General features: G+C 44.9%; 1 protein-coding gene across 6 annotated transcripts in view; it reads right to left on the reverse strand.

Moving 5' to 3' along the window:
- Nucleotides 1-1649: 1649 nt before the first annotated feature.
- g (adaptor-related protein complex 3, delta 1 subunit-like garnet) overlaps nt 1650-23613 on the reverse strand; it is a 285419-nt gene continuing 263455 nt past the window's right edge. For 4 of the 6 annotated variants that reach the window (XM_075671312.1, XM_075671311.1, XM_075671310.1 and 1 more), the window contains exons 28-34: nt 20583-20630; nt 20279-20416; nt 19626-19760; nt 18282-18367; nt 15868-15992; nt 9901-9983; nt 1650-1986 (exon numbers count right to left, since the gene is read on the reverse strand). In XM_075671312.1, coding sequence (XP_075527427.1) covers nt 1876-1986; nt 9901-9983; nt 15868-15992; nt 18282-18367; nt 19626-19760; nt 20279-20416; nt 20583-20630 — 726 coding nt within the window. In that variant the 3' untranslated portion in view covers nt 1650-1875. Of the gene's footprint in view, nt 1987-7990; nt 8036-9900; nt 9984-15867; nt 15993-16012; nt 17162-18281; nt 18368-19625; nt 19761-20278; nt 20417-20582; nt 20631-23613 lie in introns of those variants that run through there. The other 2 variants (XM_075671314.1, XM_075671315.1) reach the window with 2 other exon arrangements.

The following is a 23613-nucleotide window of genomic DNA, read 5'->3' on the forward strand; positions in this document are numbered from 1 at the left end:
ATTTCGGAAAGAAAGGTAACTTTCGTAACTGACCATCAGCCGCTGTTCAGCATACTGCGCCCTGAGAAACCAACGGCTCAAGTCCTTTCACCACGAATGACCAGATGGTGCATCAATTTATCTGCGTATGACTACGACATTGTCTACAGGCATAGCAAGAGCCATCAAAACACAAACACGTTGAACCGACTACCATTACCAGAACCAGAACGCACCGACGAGCCATGGCCACCAGGTAAGGTGCTATTGTTTGAAGCAATGTTGAGACCGCCGTTTACAGCCACAGAGATAGCACATCTGACACAACAAGACAATATCCTGCAAAGGCTGTACAAGTCAGTGCAGGATGGTACAGTAGAGAAACTCACTGGAGATGACTTCATTCCTTACCGACAAAGAGCGACTGCGCTGACAATTCATTGTGACTGCCTCACGATTGGGTCACGGGTGATTGTACCAAGCTCAGCACAATCTGACGCTCTGGAACTTCCACATGCTGGTCACCGAGGAATGGTAGCCATGAAGAAGTGTGCAAGAAGCTACATATGGTGGCCCGGAATTGACAAGGTTATCGAAGAAACAGTACGACAGTGTCGTGAATGCCAATCAATGCAGACGAGTCCACCCAAACTTCCTATTCCCACCTGGGACCGCCCCCAGACACCATTGGTGAGTGCTGTGACTCGGTACGAGGCGAGTGATGGACTCGGGCATGAAATGTTTGAGAAAGAGTACCCACGTAGTACGCCGTGTGCCACCTCACATCATTGAAGGATTAAGCAGACAACTGTTAATGAAGACCAGATCAGCAAAGACAAAATACTTTTTATATTTTTGAGATTGCAGACATGTACATTTCCCACTTATTTAACTCAGTATTTGAAATAATATTAGTACAGAGAATCTTCTTGTATCACTAAATCTGCCAGTACGTATTAGGCCCCCTTGCAACATAGCTGCTGATGACATTGCGAAGGAGAGAGCAAATTATTTTGTTTTTTTTTTACTTTATTTACACGGAATTGTAAATTCCATGCTGCATGTAGTGCAATAATATTTGGCTCACATGTTCACAGGAGTCCTGTGAACACAGATCAGCAAAGTTTTTCTATTATGTTCACAAAGTGTTTCAGGGCTCCCTTAAGACATCTCATATGTGTCACAGCAGCAAATAGTGTGACCAAATAGTGTTCTGGTGCTGTGATGACCGAGTCATAGAAAGTCATGTTACAAAGTTCACATTTTCATACTGATTTGTAATATATATACGTTTATCGATAGCACCATTGCAGGAAAAAAAATACAACTGAAACTGCGAAGTCTGCACTACCATAAGCTACAGATGTGAGTGACCCCACAATGCATACTGCTTTCAATATCCCTGTACCTTTCTTTTTTCCTTCGGTGGGCTTGTTGCAAGGCATATGTACAAGAAAAAAAAATTTTTGCAAGAGGTGTAAAACAAATGCATGCAGCCATTTTTGAAGCATGTACTACGGCAATGAATTCCACTTGTTGGCTGTTGGATATACCCATACTTACTTTATCATGAGGTAGAGCATCACAGTCACAGGGGAAAGCCCCAGCAATGGGAGCAAAGCAGCTGGAAATGCGCTCACTCCGTGCCAAGAATCACACCTTACACAATGTAAGCACATGCCAAGTGAAGTCTGCACTTGTTAAACGCCATATGGCTCTTTATGCAAAAGAAAAAAAAAAGGAGGGGGACCTTGGCGTGCCCAAGAACTGTGGCAAAAGAAAGTGGTCAGCCATGTCTTGGTATAAATATACACGGTTTTCACCCCATAAGGGGATGCTGAATGCAGTCATCTTCATTGGCCCATGACTTTGGAATGGAATTAGCTGTGAGCTCTCCTAAGTGGAGGTCATGCTGCTGGCACACAGCAGAGAACGAACTTCATCCAGCAGACTTGACAGAAGCTGCGAGTTCGTGCTCTTGCCATCCACAAGCACCCGGCTGGGATTCTGAAACACCGCAGGGTATCCACATGAAACACAGCTGGCAACTCCGCCTGCATTTGACACAAACACTGCTGCCCAATATAAACAGGATTAGTATTAACAACTGCCTTTAGAAGCTATGATTTTTTTGCTATCCATGCATCACAACTTCCCTCCTTATGTGTATAAGCAGAAATTATGAGTTAAAGGGACACTAGAGGCAAATATTAAGTCAAGATAAAGTGATAGATTAGTGCTTGAGAATCTCTAAGGTGTCAATATTATCATGAACAGAGCCTTAATAATTGAGAAATCGAGGTAAATGCAGGGCATGATTAGAGACTCCCCCCGAGACATTCAAGTAACTGCCCGATGACGAAAGCACTCTTCAGTTAAATTCTGTCATTGCTACTCAACCACTCATTGCAAAAAACATCCTCGTACCAGTTCCGTCTCGTTCGGAAAGACTTCTCCGATGCATGAGACAAGCAGCCGAGACCGTGAACTGTTTGGTGTACCTCTCTCCAGACGCGACTATTGAATTCGCGGTAAGCGCTGAAAGTTTTTTCATTTTTTTTATTTTCTTTTTTTTACACAGTACTTTTAAGTGCTGTTCAATTCTGTCGAAAATATATCGTGTATCTAGCCGCGTTCATGGCTGCTTGTGTACGGGAGACTCCAAAACCACGATGTTAGAACCATTGAGAAATACTATGCCATGCCACCTGCTGCGATCATCAAAACCCGTATACTGTGGATAATTCAAGCATGTTTCCAGGCATTTGAGAAATACTAAATGGACTTAAACTGACTCTACCAACATAACTCGCGCCCCCCCCCCCCCCCGCCAAAAAAAAAACTGCAGCGCTAAAGGAACAGAAAAAGAGATGAGAGGGTTTGCAGTAGCACGCAAACAATAAGGAAAAGAAATAACGTAACGACAACAGTTGCAAAGTTCACATACAGATTTTCATCAAGTAAAAAAAAAAAAAAAGTCGTAGTTTGTGTCCACTTATTTCCTCTACATTTGCACTTATATTCGTTTTCGCGGGTTTCCGTTTGTACTCCTGTAGATCACGAGCATATATTTGCAACTGTGAAAGGTCGTCGGTACGCCTGTAGGGTGTGCCTTGCAGAGTTTACGGCCGTCTGCACACATGCGATTCCGGAACTACGAGGCCAGTAGCGTTTAGAAATCGTTCTATATTGAGTTACCCATCTCGACCAAGAAAACACATCTATTGCGAATACATCAATAAGTTTTTAGGCACGTAAGATTTACGAAATGGGTTACAGAAATCTCCTAAATGCGCTGCCGATATGTGCCTACTGAGATGCCCCCTTTTTGTGATCGAAGCGAGTGCATCGTGCACGTTATTATTTTAAATGCGAGTAGTGGTATGAGCTCTGTGTCGCAGAGACCCCGGTGGCAGAGTCTTTCGATTCGTTCGGGAGCGAAAGTTCCCGTGTATATCAATGTAAGTGTATAGCCTCCATAGTCATGCATTTTCTCCTCAACTCGTTCGCCGAGCGATCGGGGCTAAGCTCCGCCTTGACTGGCTCTGTGTCATAATGGCACATCATGTCGCCGACTTCCAGTTCTCTAGGAGCGCGCGCGCGAAGCCTCTCCAAACTCTCCACCAGCTGCTTGGCAGTTGACCCCAAGCGAGAGCTATTGCTATCGAAGCAGCATGCATTACGAGCATTCTGTGGCAGTGCCGAATGTGTCTGGTGTTCCAGTAACCACAGGCGAGCTGGGCATTTCGACGGATGGCTGGAGGCATAAACTCAAGCTGATAAAAGAACTTTAGTGTAGACGTATGAGAGTGGCCTGATCGGTCTGCATGGTCCAGCCACCTGTTGGCGCAGAGCTTAACCAGCCAAACAAAGCGCTAATATTACTCTGACCAAGTGTAAAACATTTTAAATGTTTATAAAAACAATGTGTTGATGGTTACACTCCTGTGACAAATTTATACCATCAGCAAAGAAGAATGCATTTCGTTACTGCTACTGTGTGTGGTTGAGCTCTGTGCCACTGGGTGGCTGCACCGTACAGACCATTCATATTTGCACTTCTGCTCATGCTGAGAAACAGCACGGTCAAACGGCCAGGCCCTGTCCCCTTGCGCTTGCGCTTGCGTTTACCCAAATACTGGACTCGCGAAACCCTATTGCGTTAGTAATCCTCCGGTGTAAAATGATGGCCGCAAACGCGCAAATCCTGGTGCCGATCAGATAGCGTCAGTACGATGCACTGCAGCTAGTCCGCTCATTTGCTGCCTTGCAGAGGGACACAATGTCGCAGCTTGACATATTGCCAGTCGCTATGTTTGCTGCCCACAACACAACATATTCATATCATGGTGCTCGCGAAAAGACTGAGACCGACTCTGAGCATGGAGCTCTCATCAAAATGGAACACACTGTAACACAAGCAGACGACGCTTGCTGTGTGCCGGAAGTGCTTAAGTGTAGTGAAAATTGTTCTTGCGCATTCTCTGTCACTTTCTTTCTATAGAAACAAATTAACTAACATTCCAACTATTACGAACAACATTTGTTCACCATAAAGTTGGAAAAATGATTGATGACGTGCCCTGGTCAGCACATCGGATAGTTCGCCCTACTGACGCCATTGGGGTAAATGACATCAAATGGCTAGGGGCGGCTTAAAATTCAGCCAAGCGATTTGCTGCGATTGGCAGCGATATACATTTTTAAAACCTTATAATAAATTACATGCTTTACGCGGAGCACTTAGATGCATCAATTAATGATCAGAAGGACCTACTCTAAGGACTCGGTACATTTGTATAAAACCGTTTCAGGGTCCCTTTAAGGAAAGAATTGCTAAATAATATGTACCTGTATATAAAACAGTCTGCAAGATGAAACGTGATTACGCTCGCTTACTATATAGTTGACAACAGAATGTCGTACTCACTCATTTCAAGCCACTCAATTTCTGCAAACAAAGTTACTTCGAGCTGCAACTTCTAGCAGAATAAAACTTGAACTAACTTGCAACTTTAGTTTAGCTGCAGGAAAGTGACATTTATTCCAGTTCAACAGGTAGCATCGCTGGGTTACCACAGTCAGCGTCTGAATATGGAGTTTTCATTTTTGCACAGCGAAATGGCTTTGGGCGCACAGTTGATCGCTCGAGGTGACACACTGTCTATTTGTGTTCTTTTATACCCCCTTTGTGTACCTTTTTGCGTTCTTTATAAACCTCGCAGTTTGTATTCTGGGTACGCAAAATCTAAAAAGTCCATCATAACTTATATGCAATGTTGTGAGCACCTTGAAGCACATGCTTGCAATGCCTCTATGGTGTGGCATGCTTGGGGCGAACAAATAATGATCACATGATGGCTGAACGGATGCTTGCAAACGTGAAATGGCGACCGTAAGCTGGAAGCACTGTGGCTACTGTTGGAGTGCTGCAACTTCTCACACGGGCTACTGATGATGAAGATAAGCAAGTGGTAGATGTAAGGAACCACAAGACAACAATGAAAAACTGTGCTGCCTTTTTCTTATATATTGTGTCAGTCCTGTGGGTATAATGCTTGCTTAAAAAAAATAATAACACTACAATGTAACAACAATCTAGTATGCATGACCTTCAGTCACAGCAGCACCTATGTCACTGCGGCTGCTGCACTGCCTACACACTGAGCCCTTGCAGCTAGCATCTGTTTCCACTGCCGCTCCAATGTTAAAACAAGGCTTGATTTCTTTCAGGACACTTCTGTGCACGATTGCTTGTACTCATGAAAAAAAAAAATGTATACGTTTTGATTGTGCCAGCACGCATAGTTTTGTGCATATACGTATAGGACGCACTGCTGTAAAGAAAGAACAAACATTTCTGGAAAAAAAGCATGTGTGTGATGTGGTGGAAATGGCGATGAGGTTATGTAAAATGCTGTATTTAGAATTTACTTATGAGGTGTGGCAACAGTGCATAAACAAGATGGCTGCCCGAACCAGTTGCATGCACTTCCTGCCAAATCATCATCTCTGTTGAAAATCAGATGTGTCTTCAGTTCCACGCCCCACTGCTCCATAGCACATTTACTAGTTAACAAATTTCTTGGCAAAATTATCAAGAAGCAGGGCTGAATCCCAAAGACTAGTTGCTGAAGATGTTTGTGTCTCTGTTAGACAACAAACAAGGATCTTTTTTTGTGCCAACACTCGAGGATCCCGAAGCAAATGGCACGGTCGAATATATGAAATGTTTCAGCTAACTTGATCCACAATTTTTTTTTTAAATCAGGAGCCCTAGAGAAATCGTACCAACTGCATATTAGCTGTAGTCATGTGTATTAACAACCAGTATATCAACAACCAGTATTTCGAAGGTCAATTCGCTCACTGCTGCTGCCGCAATTCCTCACTCCAGTGTTTTGACAGCAAGTTTCCATGGTCATCGAGCGAGATGTGTTCGTGTTTATCTGTGCGTGCTTGGCATCGTGCTTATTAATTTAGTTAGTAAGCGAATGTTTACAAGCTTATACGGCCGATAAAACTACTATCCTTACTTCTATAGCTATCTGCGAATTTATGCTACCACAATCGAAGCTTCGCCTTTAGGCTGAAACTGCAACTTTTCCATTAAGATTAGTGTGTACTTTTATAACCAATATCGAATACAGCTGCACGCCTTCATAACAAAGTCCTTGGGATCTCTGAAATCATTCGTTATTGTAAAAGTTGCGCCACCTGACCAATGTTACTAGACTAGCTTCAGTTGTAAAACTCCCCGCCCGCGCGCTTACAGCCGCTGTCGCCACTTCTGTGACAGCCGCCAGATGGCAACGCTGTTCCATCGGGCTCCACTGCAGACGCCTCATCACAGCCTTGAGCTCCGCAGTCCGCAGTTGTCGCTAGCGTTCGATGTCTCGAGTTTGCTCGGCGGCGTGGTTAGCAGCCTTCGCCTGCGATTTGCCGCTTGTGATTCTTCGAAATTAAATTTCTTCAAAATTAAATCTTTCAGTTACGTAAGACCATGAGTGGCTCATACCCCCGTAAACGCGGCCTCCCTATTACGACGACAGAAGTGAAGTGAAATTCTACGCTGGAAAGATGAACGGCCACGCAGCCAGCTGTGGAAGACGACGACGAACGCGGGAGCAGTGGCACGAGCGCGTGCCGTTGATTTCGCAGAGTCTTCCCGGTCGGCACGAGGAATCCCTCTGTTTCACGTTGAGCGAAGCGTCGCATTGCTGGGAGCACAGAAAAAGTGGCGCGCCTAACTGTCGACATCGTTCCGATAGCGGCCTATGTAATCAGGTACGCAGCACGTCGGCATCGTCTGCTGATATTCTTAAGAAACTCGGCGAAGGCTACAGTTCCACGGATGACATGCTTGCTGAAATTCGCCGTCCACAACGAACCACAGAATACACCAACGCTGCACCGTGTATTTAGTTCGGCCCGCCCACGTAGCCGGCCAGTGAGGAAGTGAAGCCGGGCGCGACTGCAGCGCCACGAAGGCGCAGGCGGGTGGCAGTTCCGCGCTACGGCGCTGAGCTTTAAAACTGAAGCTAGTCTAGTAACGTTGACCACACTGCAAACAATACAACCCAGACAGAGCTATTCCTTCGTTACACAGGTCATTTCGTTGTAGAGGTGCTCGACTGTACAACAGTAATTTTAATGAGAGTTCTGACTTTGTTACAATGAGGTTCAGCTGTGTAAATCTGGCCATGTTTTGCAAACACGGAGTGAACATATTGGCTCCAATCATGCTAAAAATGCTACATTATGTGCCTTTTTTACATGCGTAAAACACACTGCTTTAGTGCACAAATTCCAGTTCTTGCCTATGTACTTTTCTCTGAGAATGCTCTGCAAGATTTCACAATGCGCACTGTCATGCACACCAGAAAGGCTACATACAAGAGTCCACTCTCTTCGTCATAGTCCAAGCAAAGCAAAACGGTTACACCACAAAGCATGGCACTGGAGTTCTACCCACTGTGGTGGCGTAGTGGCTCTGGCAATGCGCTCTAAGCCCAAGAAAGTAGGATCAAATCCTGGCCGCGACGGTTGCATGCCACTGAAATGCAAGAACTCCTATTGTGCATTAGAAACACGTTAACAAACCCCAAGTAGTCAGAATTAATTCGGAGTCTCCCACTATAGCATGCCTCATAATCATATTGTGGTTTTCATACGTAAAACTTCCAAATTTAGCTTTGTACTTCAGTTCTTTCAACATGCCATTAGTTTCTGCTCATGCTTAAACATTCACAGATACAACTTCATGATGGTCTTTAATCCCTTCAAATGCTTCTATTTCTCCCATCTTGCACCGATTCCTTATGGTCTGCTAATACATTTCAATTCATTCGTCACCAGCATTTTTATCTTTCATACACACTAGTGTTTTTCTTTCCAGACTTATCATGGTTTCATGAAGCTCCCAGAGCAGCCCTCTTTCCCAGTGTACGCCCAACGCCCAGTGGAGCACTTAACTCCTTTTGCTTGGGGCCACAGCTTGAACATCCATTTCTTTTTCCTGGCAACATTTTTCCAGTATACAGAAGTTGCCTGTCTGTGTTTCCTTGGTGCTCTGTGCCATTCTCCAAGAGAATGCATTATTTTACTGTTTCAGGGTTTCCCATTCTGCTTTGCCCTCAATGATTTTAATTCAAGCTTACTATATACCCATACTTTGTTAGGTCTTGGCCCCTCTTAATTTGAAACACTTGCTGCTATAACTTATTTTATCTTTTGTTTATTTTTTTCTACTATATCTGTTTTCATTTTTGACAATATTCCTGGTATGATTAGGCACCAGCTCTGATTCCTAACAGGGAATGTGGTACCCCTCAGGGCCACCAGTGGAAAACCTCAAGGTCTGTGCGTCGGTTTCATTGGCACTTGGCGATGTTTACAGCTTTTGTTTTAAAGGGGTGCTGATCCACCCCACAGGCCTGGTGAGAAAACAGTCTGCGAATAGCACACACTGCTGTGAACATTTCAGCCATGCTTTGCAATTGTACGCAGTGCGTGGAGTTTGCAAGCGTAGTGCCAATGTCACCTTTCTCTCAATCGCTCTGTTTTAACAGAAGCCTGCTCTCACTCTTTTCTGAATGCTATATTTCGTAATATAGCGGATTTACATGCGCGGCCGCTATTGGCCAATAGCTCATGAACAGTGTTTTGATCAGTGTGCTTCTTTCTACTGCATACGTGTTGACAAAGTTTATCAAACAGGCCAAAGTAAGCAAAAAACTGTTTTCGAATTTTGATAATATTCACATACTTCTGGAAGAAGCTGACTATCATCTACTCATGCTTGACTGCAGCCACCTGCATAGGAATCAGATTTTGCCCATGATGTTTATCAGTGTTGTAGCCGCCAGGTCTCACTAATTCTGGTTAGTTTTGAATGCTCAACTAGTATTGAACAATGTGAAATTAAAGTCAGACCATACGCACGCTTGCTGGCACGGTGACTCCTGCCTGCTCCTGGTTAGACGCTTTGGCAAACTTATTGAAAGCGCTTTAAAATGTGCTAATGACGGATGTGGCTACTATCCGTCGGTCGAGCTGGTGAAGGACAAAGCTGGTCCACACCCCATAGCATGGCCAAATCAGCCTATGAGCGCGAGCACGCACTCAAGCCCTGTCGTGCATAAAGCAAACACTGTGCACTACAGTTGCATGTAACTACAGTCTGCTACGTAGCGTAGATACTGTGGCCGCTGTAGGCGTCTGCCTTAACATCCAAAATCAAATTTGAACTGCGTACCACAGTGACTTTCGGTAGGCAGAGTGTTGTGGGCGCGCCCCTCTCCTCCGTAGCCTTTACAGTGCAAAGTATTGAAGGACCAGAAGCATCGCAAAGGGCATGTTTGATTGCCAATAACTCCACTTCTGCTGAATGCAAGACATGCTGTTCTCTTCTAGACTCACCATATGCTTGATTAGAAGGCAGATGTGATCATCCTGGATGGAGCGGCTGTACAGGGACGCACTCAAGCCAACTTGCTCTACCACTGCAAATCATTCACAGATGTTTGTCACAGCATGTCTGGCAACAATCATTTGCTCTATAGTGAAAAATTCATGTCTTGCTAATGATATGACCATATTTATGGGGTGTAGCTACCAAGCTTGTATAATGAGGTTTGCTGCATTTCAAAAAAATATTAGTATCTAGCAAGAGTAGCAACTATATTTTTCATTTATAATGCCAGTACCTCTACAATAATTTCTTAACATCACAATACAAAAAGTAATGTGCCACGTTAACAGCACTGTAATTCAGCAATTAAAAAGGATATCACAAATCTACAAGCTACACCTAATAATATGTTTAAAGCGGACAAATGTGATGTTGTACTATTTTTTTTAACTACAGTAACAGTAAATCTTGTCAATTCACAACTCAATAATTGGAAATTTCACATAATTCAAAGCAGCTACTGAAGCCCGTCCAACAATGCATTGAAAGCAATATGTAAAACATACCGCTAATTCATACTGAAATCTGCACCGCCACTGATAATTCGAAGTCTGCACCATCGTTGGCGTTGGCGACACTGGCGTCACCGTGCAGCTTTGCTCTTTTCATCAGCGGCCCTTTGTTTAGACCTGACTGGAGAGGTGCGTTCGCGCCTGGCCAGGCATGGCCAACCCCTCTGTTGCAGGTTGGTTCCCTCCCTCGCTCAAGACCTTCAAGACAAAAATGTGGTGCTGCATGTTCTTTTTATTTCTTAATTTTTTTCATGTTACATCTTTTGGAGGCTGTGCTCTTTCTCTACAAGGTGCACTTCCGAGAAGCAGTGCCAGGTAATGTCTATAACATGGCGACCATAACGTTTATTGGCGCTTGCAATACCAAATTGCATAGCCTTTGAGATTCGCGGCTATTACTCAAAGGAAAGCATTGCTAGGATACGTGTTTGGACGCTACCTATATGGAGAGTGGAACTCAGCAGTGTAGCAACGAAAGCACAATGGAGACAAACGTCACAGCATGTTGTGGTGCTTTTCGCAAGTACATTTTAGGACACAGCTCTTGTTCCTGCGACGAGCAGCAGCGGTGGCAAGGTGCATTTACAGTCCGACGTTTTTGGTGCTTGCGCTGCTGTGCCAGTCAAAATGCTGTCCCCTCCAAACTGCGATGTGCGCGCTGTCGGATGCTCCCCTTGCAGCCTGCGCAGAATTATCCTCAAACGCACGAGCCGCTTTGAACAGCTGTCTGCGACCATCGGGCACCTCTTATTTCCGCTCCATGCATTGTGGGTCGGCGCAGTAAGCACGATGAATGTGCGGATGGAGCAAGAGCCATCTCTATCTCAGGCACAGCAGACCGTGTTGGCCGCGTCCAGTTACATTGGCTGAGACAGCATGTGCGCACACATGCTCACGCTACGTTGGCCTATATACGTGTCCTAACTGAGCGACATTTTTTCTGACTTTCATTAGTTCAAATTTTGTATAATTCAAATTTTTGTAGCATCCCTGCGAAATTTGAATTAACTAGCTTTTACTGTATACAACTTTCACAAAATGCCTGTAAACATCACATAATCTATGGTTTCATATATCAAATTTGTCCACTTTAAAATGTTTTAACAGATGTAATTTACAGAACTGTGGTATCTCTTATTGGTGCAGAGTTATAGGTTTGGAAACATTGTGTATGTACATTTTTTCACTTACCAATTTTCGGCAATTTCTTTAGAAAATGCAATGTCAGAAATTGGAATTGTGCTTCCTGAATTGTGCTTCCTGAACTAGATAACAACTAACTTCATTTGTTAAATGCAACAAATTTTGCCTAAACTGGTGCAGCGGTGTCTCAAAAGTATTTCTGTTTTTAATGTACAGTTAACCCTCGATATAACAAAGTATTTAACTATAATTTACATATCAAGAAAGGGGTCAGGCAAGGAGACAATCTCTCCAATGCTATTCAATGCATGATTAGAAGTAATTAATCAATTAGACTGGGAAGGCTTAGGAGAGAGGATCAATAGTGAATATCTCAGCAACCTTCGGTTTGCAGACGACATTGTCCTGTTCAGCAACACTGGGATAAATTGCAACAAATGATTGAGGACCTTAACTGAGAAAGTGTAAGAGTGGGGTGGAAGATTAATATGCAGAAGACAGAGATGATGTCCAATAGCCTGAGAAGGAAAAAAGAATTCAGGATCGTCTGTCAGCCTCTAGAGTCTGTACAATAGTATGCTTATCTAGGTCAACTACTCACAGGGGTCCCTTATCACGAGATGGAAATTTACAGAAAAGTAAAAATGAGTTGGAGTGCATACGGCAGGCATTGCCAGATCCTGACTGGAAGCTTACCACTGTCATTGAAAGGAGAGGTGCACAATGATTGCATGCTGCCAATGCGCAATGCAATTTATTTGACTCAAAACCAGCAATTATGTACTACTGAGAATGTTCTCATGATCACGGAATCAGACAACAGAGTTGGTCGGCCAAATGCTTTCGATCAGCTTTTGATGAGGGCATTGCAGATGCAAGAGCAAGCATCTGCTCACTATTTTGAAACAAGGTTGTAAATTCTCTGCCGCACGTTGTGCAGTAATGTTTGGCTAACATGTTCGCAGGAGCCTTGTTAAAGGATTGGCAAAGTTTTCTTACAGTGTTCAAAAAGTGTTTCTGAGCCCTTTTAACAACATCATACAGCTGATTTCATCTGCAAAGAAACCTTTACTTTTTACTATTTTTTCGGACTTGCTCCAGCTGGCTGAGACACCTCACATGAAGAAAAGCACAACTTTATTGTCACCCTCGTTTCACAAAAGTATGTGCTCAATGCAAACAAAAAAGGTTCTAATGTGACATTGTCATAAATGAATCTCAAAGCAGATAATTATTTCTTGCTTGTGCGTGACAAAACGTCGCTGACCGATAAATCGGACACTGTTAATCCAGACATGCTCGGTAATTCGGACAGCTTCATGGCACCGCCAATGGCCCCGTAAACTTAATGTGAATAGACGACTGATATTTCGGACAGCCGCCAGCTCTACATTCGTTTATCCGGACTTCATTCGCGGATGTAGCGTATGCCAACTCTGCCGCCCTTATCTCCTCTGGCAACCTCAACGAGACATCAAGTATGGCCTCAGAGGTTACACACTAGACGGCAACCTCTGAGGCCTTGCCTTGATCGCCACTCTACGTGTCTGAGATTTAACTGCCATTGCTGATCTTGGAGGCTTTGTCTGAATTGTGAGGTCGCATCAACATCGCGATCATCACATCCTTTTCTGGCACCCTTGCGCATGGCTTGCTATCGCCATACTGTTTGTCGAGTTTGCCTTGTGCACAGCTATGGTGTACTGGAATAGGGCAGTGTGTCGTCCGGGGGCGAAAAGATGACGGTTTTTGCGATAACGGCCTGGGGTGCTGAAGCACTCCGGTCTACTGCAGCGCCATCTGCCGTTGCAGCCTGAAGTCATTGCTCGCAAGAGTAAAAATAATGGTACAACACAGGGCCTCCGGGATTAGCAGGTATGGTTGTCGCAGAGGTCGTGCATGTACGCTCTGAGCTCGCAGATTGCTTGCTGTGGGTTTTTGTGCCACGATTTCACGTTCTTCATGTGCAGGGCAAGCACTAGGTTTGTAAAGGTGTGTGTGTGTGTGTGTGTGTGTGTGTGTGTGTGTGTGCGCGTGCGTGTGTGTGTGTGTGTGTGTGCGCGTGCGTGCGCGCGTGTGTGTGTGTGTGTGTGTGTGTGTGTGTGTGTGTGTGTGTGTGTGTGTGTGTGTGTGTGTGTGTGTGTGTGTGTGTGTGTGTGTGTGTGTGTGTGTGTGTGTGTGTGTGTGTGTGTGTGCGTGCACGTGTTTGCCTGCACTGAGGTTCGTGCACAACAATTAGAACAACTCTGTGCTGTTTCAGAGCGGAGTTGTTTTGTGGAGCGAACTATCTAAACAATGGTGGCTGCATTCATCACAGAGCATTATTTCATTTTTTTTTCTTCAGCGAAGCCTAGCGAATGCCCGCTTTTTTGGCTAATGCAACATAAAAGGAATCCCGTGCAACCCACTAGTCACAGTGCAGGTGCCCCTTCTGGGCTTCCCATCCTCGCGCGTTTCAAAATACTAAAAACATATGTGTGCTTACTGAACGGAACGAGCAGGCGAGCATTTGCTTGTCTTCTGCAACCGAAATACTGAACAGACATCAGGAACACTGCATATGATCTATGGTTGGAAACGTGCAAGCTTAGACGACGTTATTGATGTATCCAGTTTGCATTATTTATATTTTTACAAATTATAATTTAAATTGTTTTGAAAGCACGTTAGTTTATAAATGCAGAAAGCTTTACATAACATGCTCAAATTTCACGCGCTAGGCACACGGTCGATCGCAGCGTTATCTGGTGGCGTCATCGCACAAGCGTACCCTGGTTCTCCCATTGTTTTGCTGTATGGAGGACACACTGCTCCATTCCAGTACACCATAGCATAGCCTTCCACCATGCTGTGCTTGTTTGCTTAGTTTGCGTTTCAGACAGCGCTCTGCTGGCTCCAACAAATCATTCGCGTGAAGTTATAAATAGGCCGCGTCAAATGGCATGAACTCGCAGACCGAATGAGCCCGACTCCGCAACTGAAGAGGCTAAACTGCCGCCTACCACAACGAGCTCAAATGCGGACATCATTGATGAACTGCTGGGCTGCTGTGTGCCGATTCCTGCCGCCATAAGATTTGAAGACTTTGTAGACGTCGACAATGTGATTTTGTCGTGTGCCGAAGTGAACGATGACGAAATAATTGAGAAAGTTCTCCCACCATCAAACAGGGACTCTGACTCAGATGATGATGTGCCGTGTGCTCCAAAGCCTTCCACATGCAGATCTGACTCAAGCCTTTGCAGTCCTTGCATTGGTGTAGAGTTAAACTCAGAACTGGCAGAAATACAGGCAGACTTGGTTGCACGTAAGTGGAAGTGCATGGAGCAACGCGTCGACCACTTGTTCCGTGCACAGGGGCATTAAAACATAAATAAAGTGATTTTTCTTTCTGCAGACACATTTGTTTTTTTCGGACATTTGATAGTTCAGGCTTATTTGCGGTCCCCTAAAGTCCAAATTATCGGTCGTCGATTATAACTTGAGCCACGATTGCGTGCGCACTTTTTTTTCTCTCTCATTCTTTCTCGCAGCAACAGCTAATTTCTGTGCAGAACAGCTGTTATGTTACTTGGGAGACATTACACAACAGAACCCTGCCAGAGATGGTGTGGATAAAACCACATCTCATCTTAAAGCACTGCACTTGCCGTCAGAGTGTTGCCACTGCTTTTGAAGGCAAATGGTTGTTTATCACAAAGTTCTGTTTCTTTTTTTTTTGCAATATGGCGAGGGTGAAGGCAGAGAGGTGGCCTGACGAAGACAACATGAAATGACAAAAATGTCATTACAGAGTTAAACAGACAGACACAGCAAAACAACTTTCAACCTTTTCACTGCTGTCACAGTAAAATTCACAACATTGTGGTAAGTTCCAAGCTAGTAAATATTACCATCTGTAGAAATGCAGCATAAATCCTTACAGAAGGAACAACCTTTGTTTCATCCAAATGGCAACACTGTGGGTTTTGGAAAGACTCATTTAAATCTGTTGTGGCAATATTCAAAGAATTTGACTTGCTGATTAATTTGACACCATGCTGCTGCCATACAACATCCAGATTAATTCAGATGGCAAAAAAAACTCTTACAAGGAAGAAGTCATCAGGTCTGCTTTTCAGGTGGACTGAAATGGCTTTCTTTGAAACATTCTGTTGCATTTAGGTAGGTGGCAAGTTTACCTTTCATGACAGTTTGTAGATATCACTTTATCTTTACTCCACCTAACTACTGGTACAAAAACAGTGACTGTGCACCTACCTGTGAAGTGACAGTGGAAGCAGACCTTGGAGAGCACATGAGGGAATTCGTACTCCACAGCATCCAAGGTGATGCTGCCTTTTGCCGACAGCTCACCACCACTCAGGAGCTCGGCAAACGTGTCCCTGGAGAGACACATTTCAAATGGTAGACCACGCTCGGTGCAAATGGTTTGAACCTCAAGGGAAGCTGCAGGGCAAAGCCTGTAGCGGGGCTCTGAATGATGCGAGTTTCTTTGAGAGATGCCGCAACGGAGGGCTCTAGATTAATTCTGACCACATGCACTTATTAAATAATATAATGTGGAGCTGGAGGGTGCTCTTCTGCAAGTGTCTACCTACTGGACTGTCCCTTACGGCTGCTGCTCATTGGCTGGGCTGGGGTATCCGCGATAAGGAGGAAGGTTCCCCCCACCTGTCTCCTCCTTGCTTATGCAGCTCTAGCCATTCAGCAGTGGCCAAAGTGGACAATCCACAACGTGGAAAATACGCCATGCTGTTCTCTTGTTTCATTACAGCAATTGTAAGGGTTCACTAGGTTATGAAAAGCAGTCAAGCGCTTCTATTCACAAACTCCTCAGTTGACTGGACTTCCGATTGCGAACAGCATTGTATGCATCTATCAAATGTAAATCAGTATTTTTCTTTTAACCACACTGACCCCATACGGACTTTATATTCCACTTCATTCAGTATAAGAAAGTATACTACAGATGAACCTCAATGTATCGAACAGCATGGTGCTCGTGAAATAGTTCGATATAGCCAGAATTCGATATATAATATCGAAAAAAAAATGAGTCAAAAACATCTGCAAATCAATCAATGAACCAAGGGTGCAATTGGGAATTGTTAGCTGGGAGCGCGTGGTCGATTGCGCCACACACAATTAGCGTAGGCCACGCCGACTTCGTTCGCCACACAAAGGTGGCGCGGTCTAGGCCAATCGCCCATGGCGCAACCGAATGCACACTCCGAACAACGATCCCCGATCGTGGCGCAGTGAATACTCACTTGAAGCTTCACACAAATTATTTATTTGGCTGAAAGTACTGCAGCAGTGCAGTCTCCTTCTTATTGGCAGCCGTGTGCTTAAACAGAGTCCTCAACACAGTCTGAACCATCCACAAGCGACAGGCCAGCGCCAGCGTAGAAGAGCCAAAGCAGCTACAGCCTCAGTTGAAGTCGGGAGGGGCGGAACATCAGCGCTTGTGGGACCAACCTCAACAGCGCCTTCGTTTGGCCACTACTTTTGCTGTGATCTCCATGTCCATCAATTGAAGCATTTTGAAACACTGTCAATAACAAGTCATAAGAAGCCAACAAACATTGACACCAAGGACAACATAGGGAAAATTACTTGTACTTACTAAATTAATTAAAGAAATCATAAATTAATGGAAATGAAAGTGGATGAAAAAACAACTTGCCGCAGGTGGGGAACGATGTTTCAGTACTACAAACTTCAGAATACTGAACTTTTCAGAATATAGATCGATATTCAGTTTCCCTGTGATGTTAACACCTCAGTACTACAAACTAATATTACTAAATCTGAGTATTCTCGGATTTCCGAGTATCCTTCATGGCAGCTGAAATAGTAGGCTAGCAGACAACAAGGCGCAGAGAGCGGACGTTGCAGCGCATGGGTTCGGAAAACCTGAAATGGCGCCCGAGAAAAAAAGAATGCGGGTGAGCTGAGGCATCGGTGCATCAGGTTTTGCAAGCGCATGCTCCGCCCAGAAAAGTGTTGCCTAGCAATCGTCTATTCCTTCTTTCACCCTTCTTTCTCCACATGCCTCTTTATGTTGCACTTCTTTTGCGGCCGAAGCTAAACGCGCGGTGAAATGTAACCTCCGTACTCGTGGGGATGCCGCACGGTCACACTTTGCACTTTCCAGACAGTGTCGTTTAGACACGCTTGCGCTTTTACGTAGTTCAGGTGTCCGTCTCGAGCGAGACAGTTGTGGTGTCCACGACAAGAAATGTGAAAAATAAAAGAAAACATTGCGCTTTGTAGGCGACATGGAGCTACCTTTTTGTTGGCAGTTTTCACAGCGGCAGCATCTGTTTTGCATGCGTCACTTTTATTATATGGCACTTCAGTGGTGCATGGCGGCGGAATCTATGGGAAATAACAGCAGCACATGCCAAAAGCCATCGGCAACGTTCTTGTGAATAGCTCATATGGCGACAACTTATGAATTGATGGGCGGAATGGTCCATTCTGGTGCTTTCACTAAATAAATAAAAATAAAATAAATAAATAAACTATAATGAACTTTCAGAATAACGAACAATTTACCGCGGTCCCCTAATGTTCTTTATATCAAGTTTACACTGCGTCCTGTGCTGCAGCAGCCGCAGCAATCATGGAGGTTTTGTGCTTTCAGACTAGTAGAACAGAGTGCTTGCCTTTTTGACATTGTTCCTATCAGGTATGAAGAGACTGGCAAGTGTAGCTTGAAGTCCAGCTTCTCGTGTGTGGAACCAGTTTCTGTCTGAAAGTAACAACATTCAAGAGCTGTTTGACAAACTGGTGCCTAGGAGACAGGGAAAGCTATTGCTGCCAATATTTTGCTCCATACTGCCTGCAATATTTGTAAATAAATAAAACAGCCAAGTGAAGATCACTCTCCATACAAGCTGCAAGAATGTGTTTTTCTTTTTCTTTTTTTTTTTGTGATGTATATGTTTCTAATATTATGTGTGTGTTTCTGTGTTATGTTGGAAAAAGAAAAAGCGAACTTCGAGAGGCGGCTCAGGCAGCACGAGAACAATGTGAACATACTGAACATTCTGATAATTTTTGTATACTTTTGGCAGATAAATTCAATTTCAAACATTCTTAATAGAGTGTTTTTTTTTCACTTTTAGTCTCATAGTGAACAAGGCTCCTGTGTGGGAGCCAAAATGGTAACTTTAATAAATCTTCTGTTCGGTGTTTTGTTTTCCTCATTCATAATGTTCTGTCACTATTGATTTCATGTTGCATATTGATGCAAGGTGCCTTCAAATCACATGCGCCAGCCGCCTCCTGCACCCGTTCAGTTGTTTATGCCTACATTCGAAAGACAACAGCAGTGAAGCAGGCAACAAGGTCTCACAAGGCACATGCGATTGGAGCAACGTGTCATCAGTGCTGGGCACAAGGGCAAAAGAAGAGGTGTGGAACTCTTGCGAAAAGACTGTGTATGTGGGAGTGAGACTATCACTTAGCTGTTTGTCGGGCACAAGTTCATCCAACGTAAACTAATTAAAGTACCTTCACTCAACTGTGCGTTGCAATATGTAATGTGTGCTATGATACTTCAACTCTCTTTTGAGGCAGACATATGGTATCAAAGTGCCAATGAATGTTGGAGCATGCTAGTTGCTTCATCATGAGCCAAAGATACACACAGGTAGTCCAGGTGGTATAAGAGTACAAAAAGAATAACCATACTATAGCAGCATGACGGTCCCTTCATCACACATGCACATTGCACATTGTAATGACATTCTATAATTGTGAGTTAAGTATTCCCACATAACATCAGTCCAACTGCCATAAACTGCTCCCTCAGCCAATCTCATCATTATTGCTGCAGAGCTGCATGTTTATTTTGTAAGCAGAAAGTTACTCAATAATGGGTTCTTCTATTTTAGCTCCACCACCTGATTACTAAAAGGGTGTTGGGCTTTGGCTGGAAACCTTTTGCGGATTCCCATCGACTGTAGTAGCGTCCCCCCAATTAACTGAGCACGGAAGAGGCTTACCATGAGCATGTAGGTGAGGGTGCCGCGCAGACGCTGCGCCATACTGACGCTGTCCACGGAAAAGGCAAACTGGCCCTCATTGGCTGTTCCCTCGGGCAGCTGGAAGGGCAGATGGATGCCCTCTTGTGGACTCACCTGCAAGGGTGGCCCCAACACATGCAGGACTGGCACAGTCAACTCCCGCAATAACGAAAGCCAGACAACGGAACTTTACAAAAATGACATATTTTCGTATCCCTGGCGAATGGCCATCGGATTTAATGCATTTCGCATCTCTTGACAAAGAAACATTACTAAATGCAAACCCGCATTAACGAAACTGGCCAGATTGTAATGCAAATGTAAAAAGTGCTCAAATGGATTTCCTGCCCACTTAAATTGCATAAAATACCAGCAAAAAACGCTTATGCGGCTGCAAGCATTCCTGTTTAGAAAAACCGCAACTTTCTGGAAGCAATTGCAGGCACCAGAAACACGTCTGGCTACCATCTCATTTGTCGACTGCCCATTGCAATGCCACATTGCCATCGACCTGTGCTGACATGCAATTACGATTTTTACCCTACAATTTGCAACTATGAAATTCTTGCGAAAGCATGTCGTTACTTCAGCTTTCAACTGTGAAGTACTGCAGAAGCAGGAGGGCCTCTTACCCCACGGAGCATCTTGGTGTTGAGTGTGTCCAGAATGTTTAGCTCCATCTCCTTGAGCTGGAACGCGCTCTGATTGGTGAAGATCACTGACACCACAACCTGGTCCCGCACCATGGGCAGGGTACGCACTTCATATGTCTGCAAAGCATGCAAGCGCCCTGCTTACTGTAGTTTCCTGCTCATTCAAAGGACTCTCCTAGACTCATGCATGCTTCAGATGTCATGCTGTGCAAGTGTATCTTTCGTCTAGCTCAACTAATACAAAAAATAAAAATGACATGCTTCAAGACACAAGCTCACTCACCAGTTTGATGTTCTTGTCCTCAGCTAGTGGCTTGTAACTTGAGGCAGGCTGAAAAATTTTCACAAAGCAGACATTAATTTTGCCTCATGTGAGAACATCTGTTTGCCTAGATGATTAAATGTAATATGTGGTGTATTACTGCGAGACTTAACTTAGATAAATCCAATTCATAATAAAACAAAATGCGTGATTTTCTGTCTGCTTACATGCTGCCTTGAAGACACACCTCAAGGAAAATTTGCATAATTTACACCCCTACTTTATGTTCAAATTTTTCATTTTTGATGCAGGTTATACGTACACGTGATAGTACAGTACATACATATGCTCTGCATCATTGCGATTACGCAACTGTGTGATCATGCGGGATAGGCAGGCTGGCTTACCGACTGCGGTACTTGACCAAAAATTCACATGCACATCCAGTATAGTCGAGCCCACTTCTAACAATATTCAAGCGCACAGAAAATCCCTTTGTTATAACTGGGTTGGATGAAAAATACAGATGGGACAAACATTTTCATTATAAAGAAGTACAGTCGAACCTGGCTATATCGAACTCGCAAAAAACTGCCTATCAGTTCAGTATAGAGCATAATTTGATATAAGCCTGCTAAAGAATTGAATGTCATAAAAGCTCATACCATTTATAAAATCACTTTACTGATGAAACTAGCTTAGTTCCACGTGAAATATATATTATCATGCTCTTACGTGCATAGCGGGTTCGCGCCTCAACAAACAGTATGCGGGGGCACCGAAGAGTGATGAACGAAGAAGACGACGGGTGGATGGCTAGCTGAATCTCGACAGGCACCCAGCTGATCAAGGCCATTGCATCTAACGCTACCCGGCTTCAAAGTAACGCCTTTTGTGGGCGTAACAGAGTGGTGGAGGTGCGGGGTACGACACAACGTACCACGGAGTCGCAACATCTAGAACTCCGCCGGAGCCGTCGTCTTGCCGGTCTCTTGCCAACGACTTTTCCTATGGCTCAGGACGGAGGCGGACAAATGCTAGCTCTAGTTTCACCTGCTCAAAGGTCAGCGCCAGTTGGACCTTTGCAGCACTACATGGAACCACGTTCGTTCGTGGGAAAAGTGGGCGAAGACGTCGACGAGTGGTTGACGCACTACACAAGGGTGAGCCGCTACAACAGTTGGGATTCTGTCACTCAGCTTGAATATGTCATACGCTTTCTGAGTGAGACAGCGCTGATGTGGTATGAAAACCACAAAGACTCCCTAACAACATGGGAGCGCTTCGTTGAGGAAATTAAGAAGTGTTTTGGCGACTCCTACGCCAAACAGAAACGTGCCAAGAGAACACTAGCTCAAAGAGCTCAAACTCCTGGAGAAACATGCACTATATACATAGAGGAAATCCTCAAGCTGTGCAAAATCGTAAATTCGCAGATGCCTGAGGAAGACCGAGTCAGACATCTCCTCAAAGGAATTGCAGAAGATGTATACAATTTCCTCATAAGCCGGGAACATGTTGATTCCGTCTCAGATGTTGTGCATCATTGCCGTACTTTTGAGACGTTGAAAACACGTCGCATTGTGCCAAAATTTGGATGCCTTTCGAATGTGACAACCATTGCCAGCGTCGATGAGAGCCCGTCCGCCGATCTTTCGTCTACTATACGGCAGATCGTGCATGAAGAACTGCTGCGGCACCAGGAACTTGCGCGCGACGTCATACGACAATCTGATGCTTATTACCAGCAACACATGGCGCCTGCCGCACCCTGCGCTTCCTGGTAAACGGCGGCATGTGTCACAGACATCAACCACGGAGGAGCTCCATGGCCGCGTGAGGGCACATTTACGGCCGAACACCGACCTGCAGAACACCCTCGCCCCAGCAGGTTTGCACGCAGACCAACCGTTCCTCCTGTGCAGCAGGCTCAGCTGCTTCGCTCTGCTACACGACCCCCAACGGCTGAGCGCTTCGAAGGGCAGTTCATTGATCGTTGTTTACCTGTGTGCAATAGCTGTGGCGACGTGGGTCACATTGCCAGGTACTGCAATCGCTGCCAACCACCGAGGTTCGACCGATCGACGATGCCTAGGCGGTACCGCGCTCCTCTGGGCGAAACATATTCGCCCTCGCACACGTATTTAGGAAGCTTGCCTCACCAGCACCCGGAACCGCTGCGGAACCGTTCTCCAGCATCCGATCGCAGCTTGACACCACCACTCGCTCCTCGTGTAAGCCGATCGCCCTCTCCGCGGCGTCGATACCCGTCGCCACGTCCGGAAAACTAGCCAGTGTGGCCGTTGGAGGTGAGGTCGCGGGACACTCTTCGATGTCGACAGAGAGACCTCCAACCATTTGTATGTTTAAGAATAAGGTGTCTGTATTAATTGACGGGGTTTCATCCATGGCCTTAGTGGACACGGGAGCAACCGTTTCAGTGATGAGTCTTGCGTTCAAAAGCCTCCTAGGACGAAAAGTGATGTTTCGCTGGGACCGTGCTGATACGTTTCGCGGAGTGAGTGGGGAGTTGCATCCTGTGGCCGTGTGTAATGTAGACGTTACCTTGGTGGTCAAATATTTAATGCGGAGTTCGCTGTTCTACCTCATTCTACACATGACGTAATCCTGGGCCTTGATTTTTTGAAACTGTGTGGTGCCACCGTCAACTGCAAAACGGGTGAAATCAGTGTAGGTACGACCTTTTTTGCTGCGTTTATGGAAGGCCCACTGTATCGTGAAAGTGGGCTTTGTGTATCCTGGGATACAGTTGTGCCTCCGTTATCCGCAACGTGTGTTTCAGTTGCCTGTTTCCCTACCGCCGCCGGAACGTTTGACGCTACCGTGGAGCCCGTTCATCTGAGTTGCATCAAGAGGAATGTACTGATACCGTATTGCACACTGTCAGTTGTTCAGGGACGCACTAACTTATGGACCGTAAACTGTTCGAGTGAACCTGCAATACTACCACAGGGTCTGAAACTTGCCGCCTACCATGAAGATCAAGTGCTATCGCTCGCCATTCTTACAGAGGCCCTTGATTCTGCGGATG

The sequence above is a fragment of the Dermacentor variabilis genome, chromosome 10 (genome assembly GCF_050947875.1).
Source record: "Dermacentor variabilis isolate Ectoservices chromosome 10, ASM5094787v1, whole genome shotgun sequence".
Lineage (NCBI taxonomy): Eukaryota > Metazoa > Arthropoda > Arachnida > Ixodida > Ixodidae > Dermacentor > Dermacentor variabilis.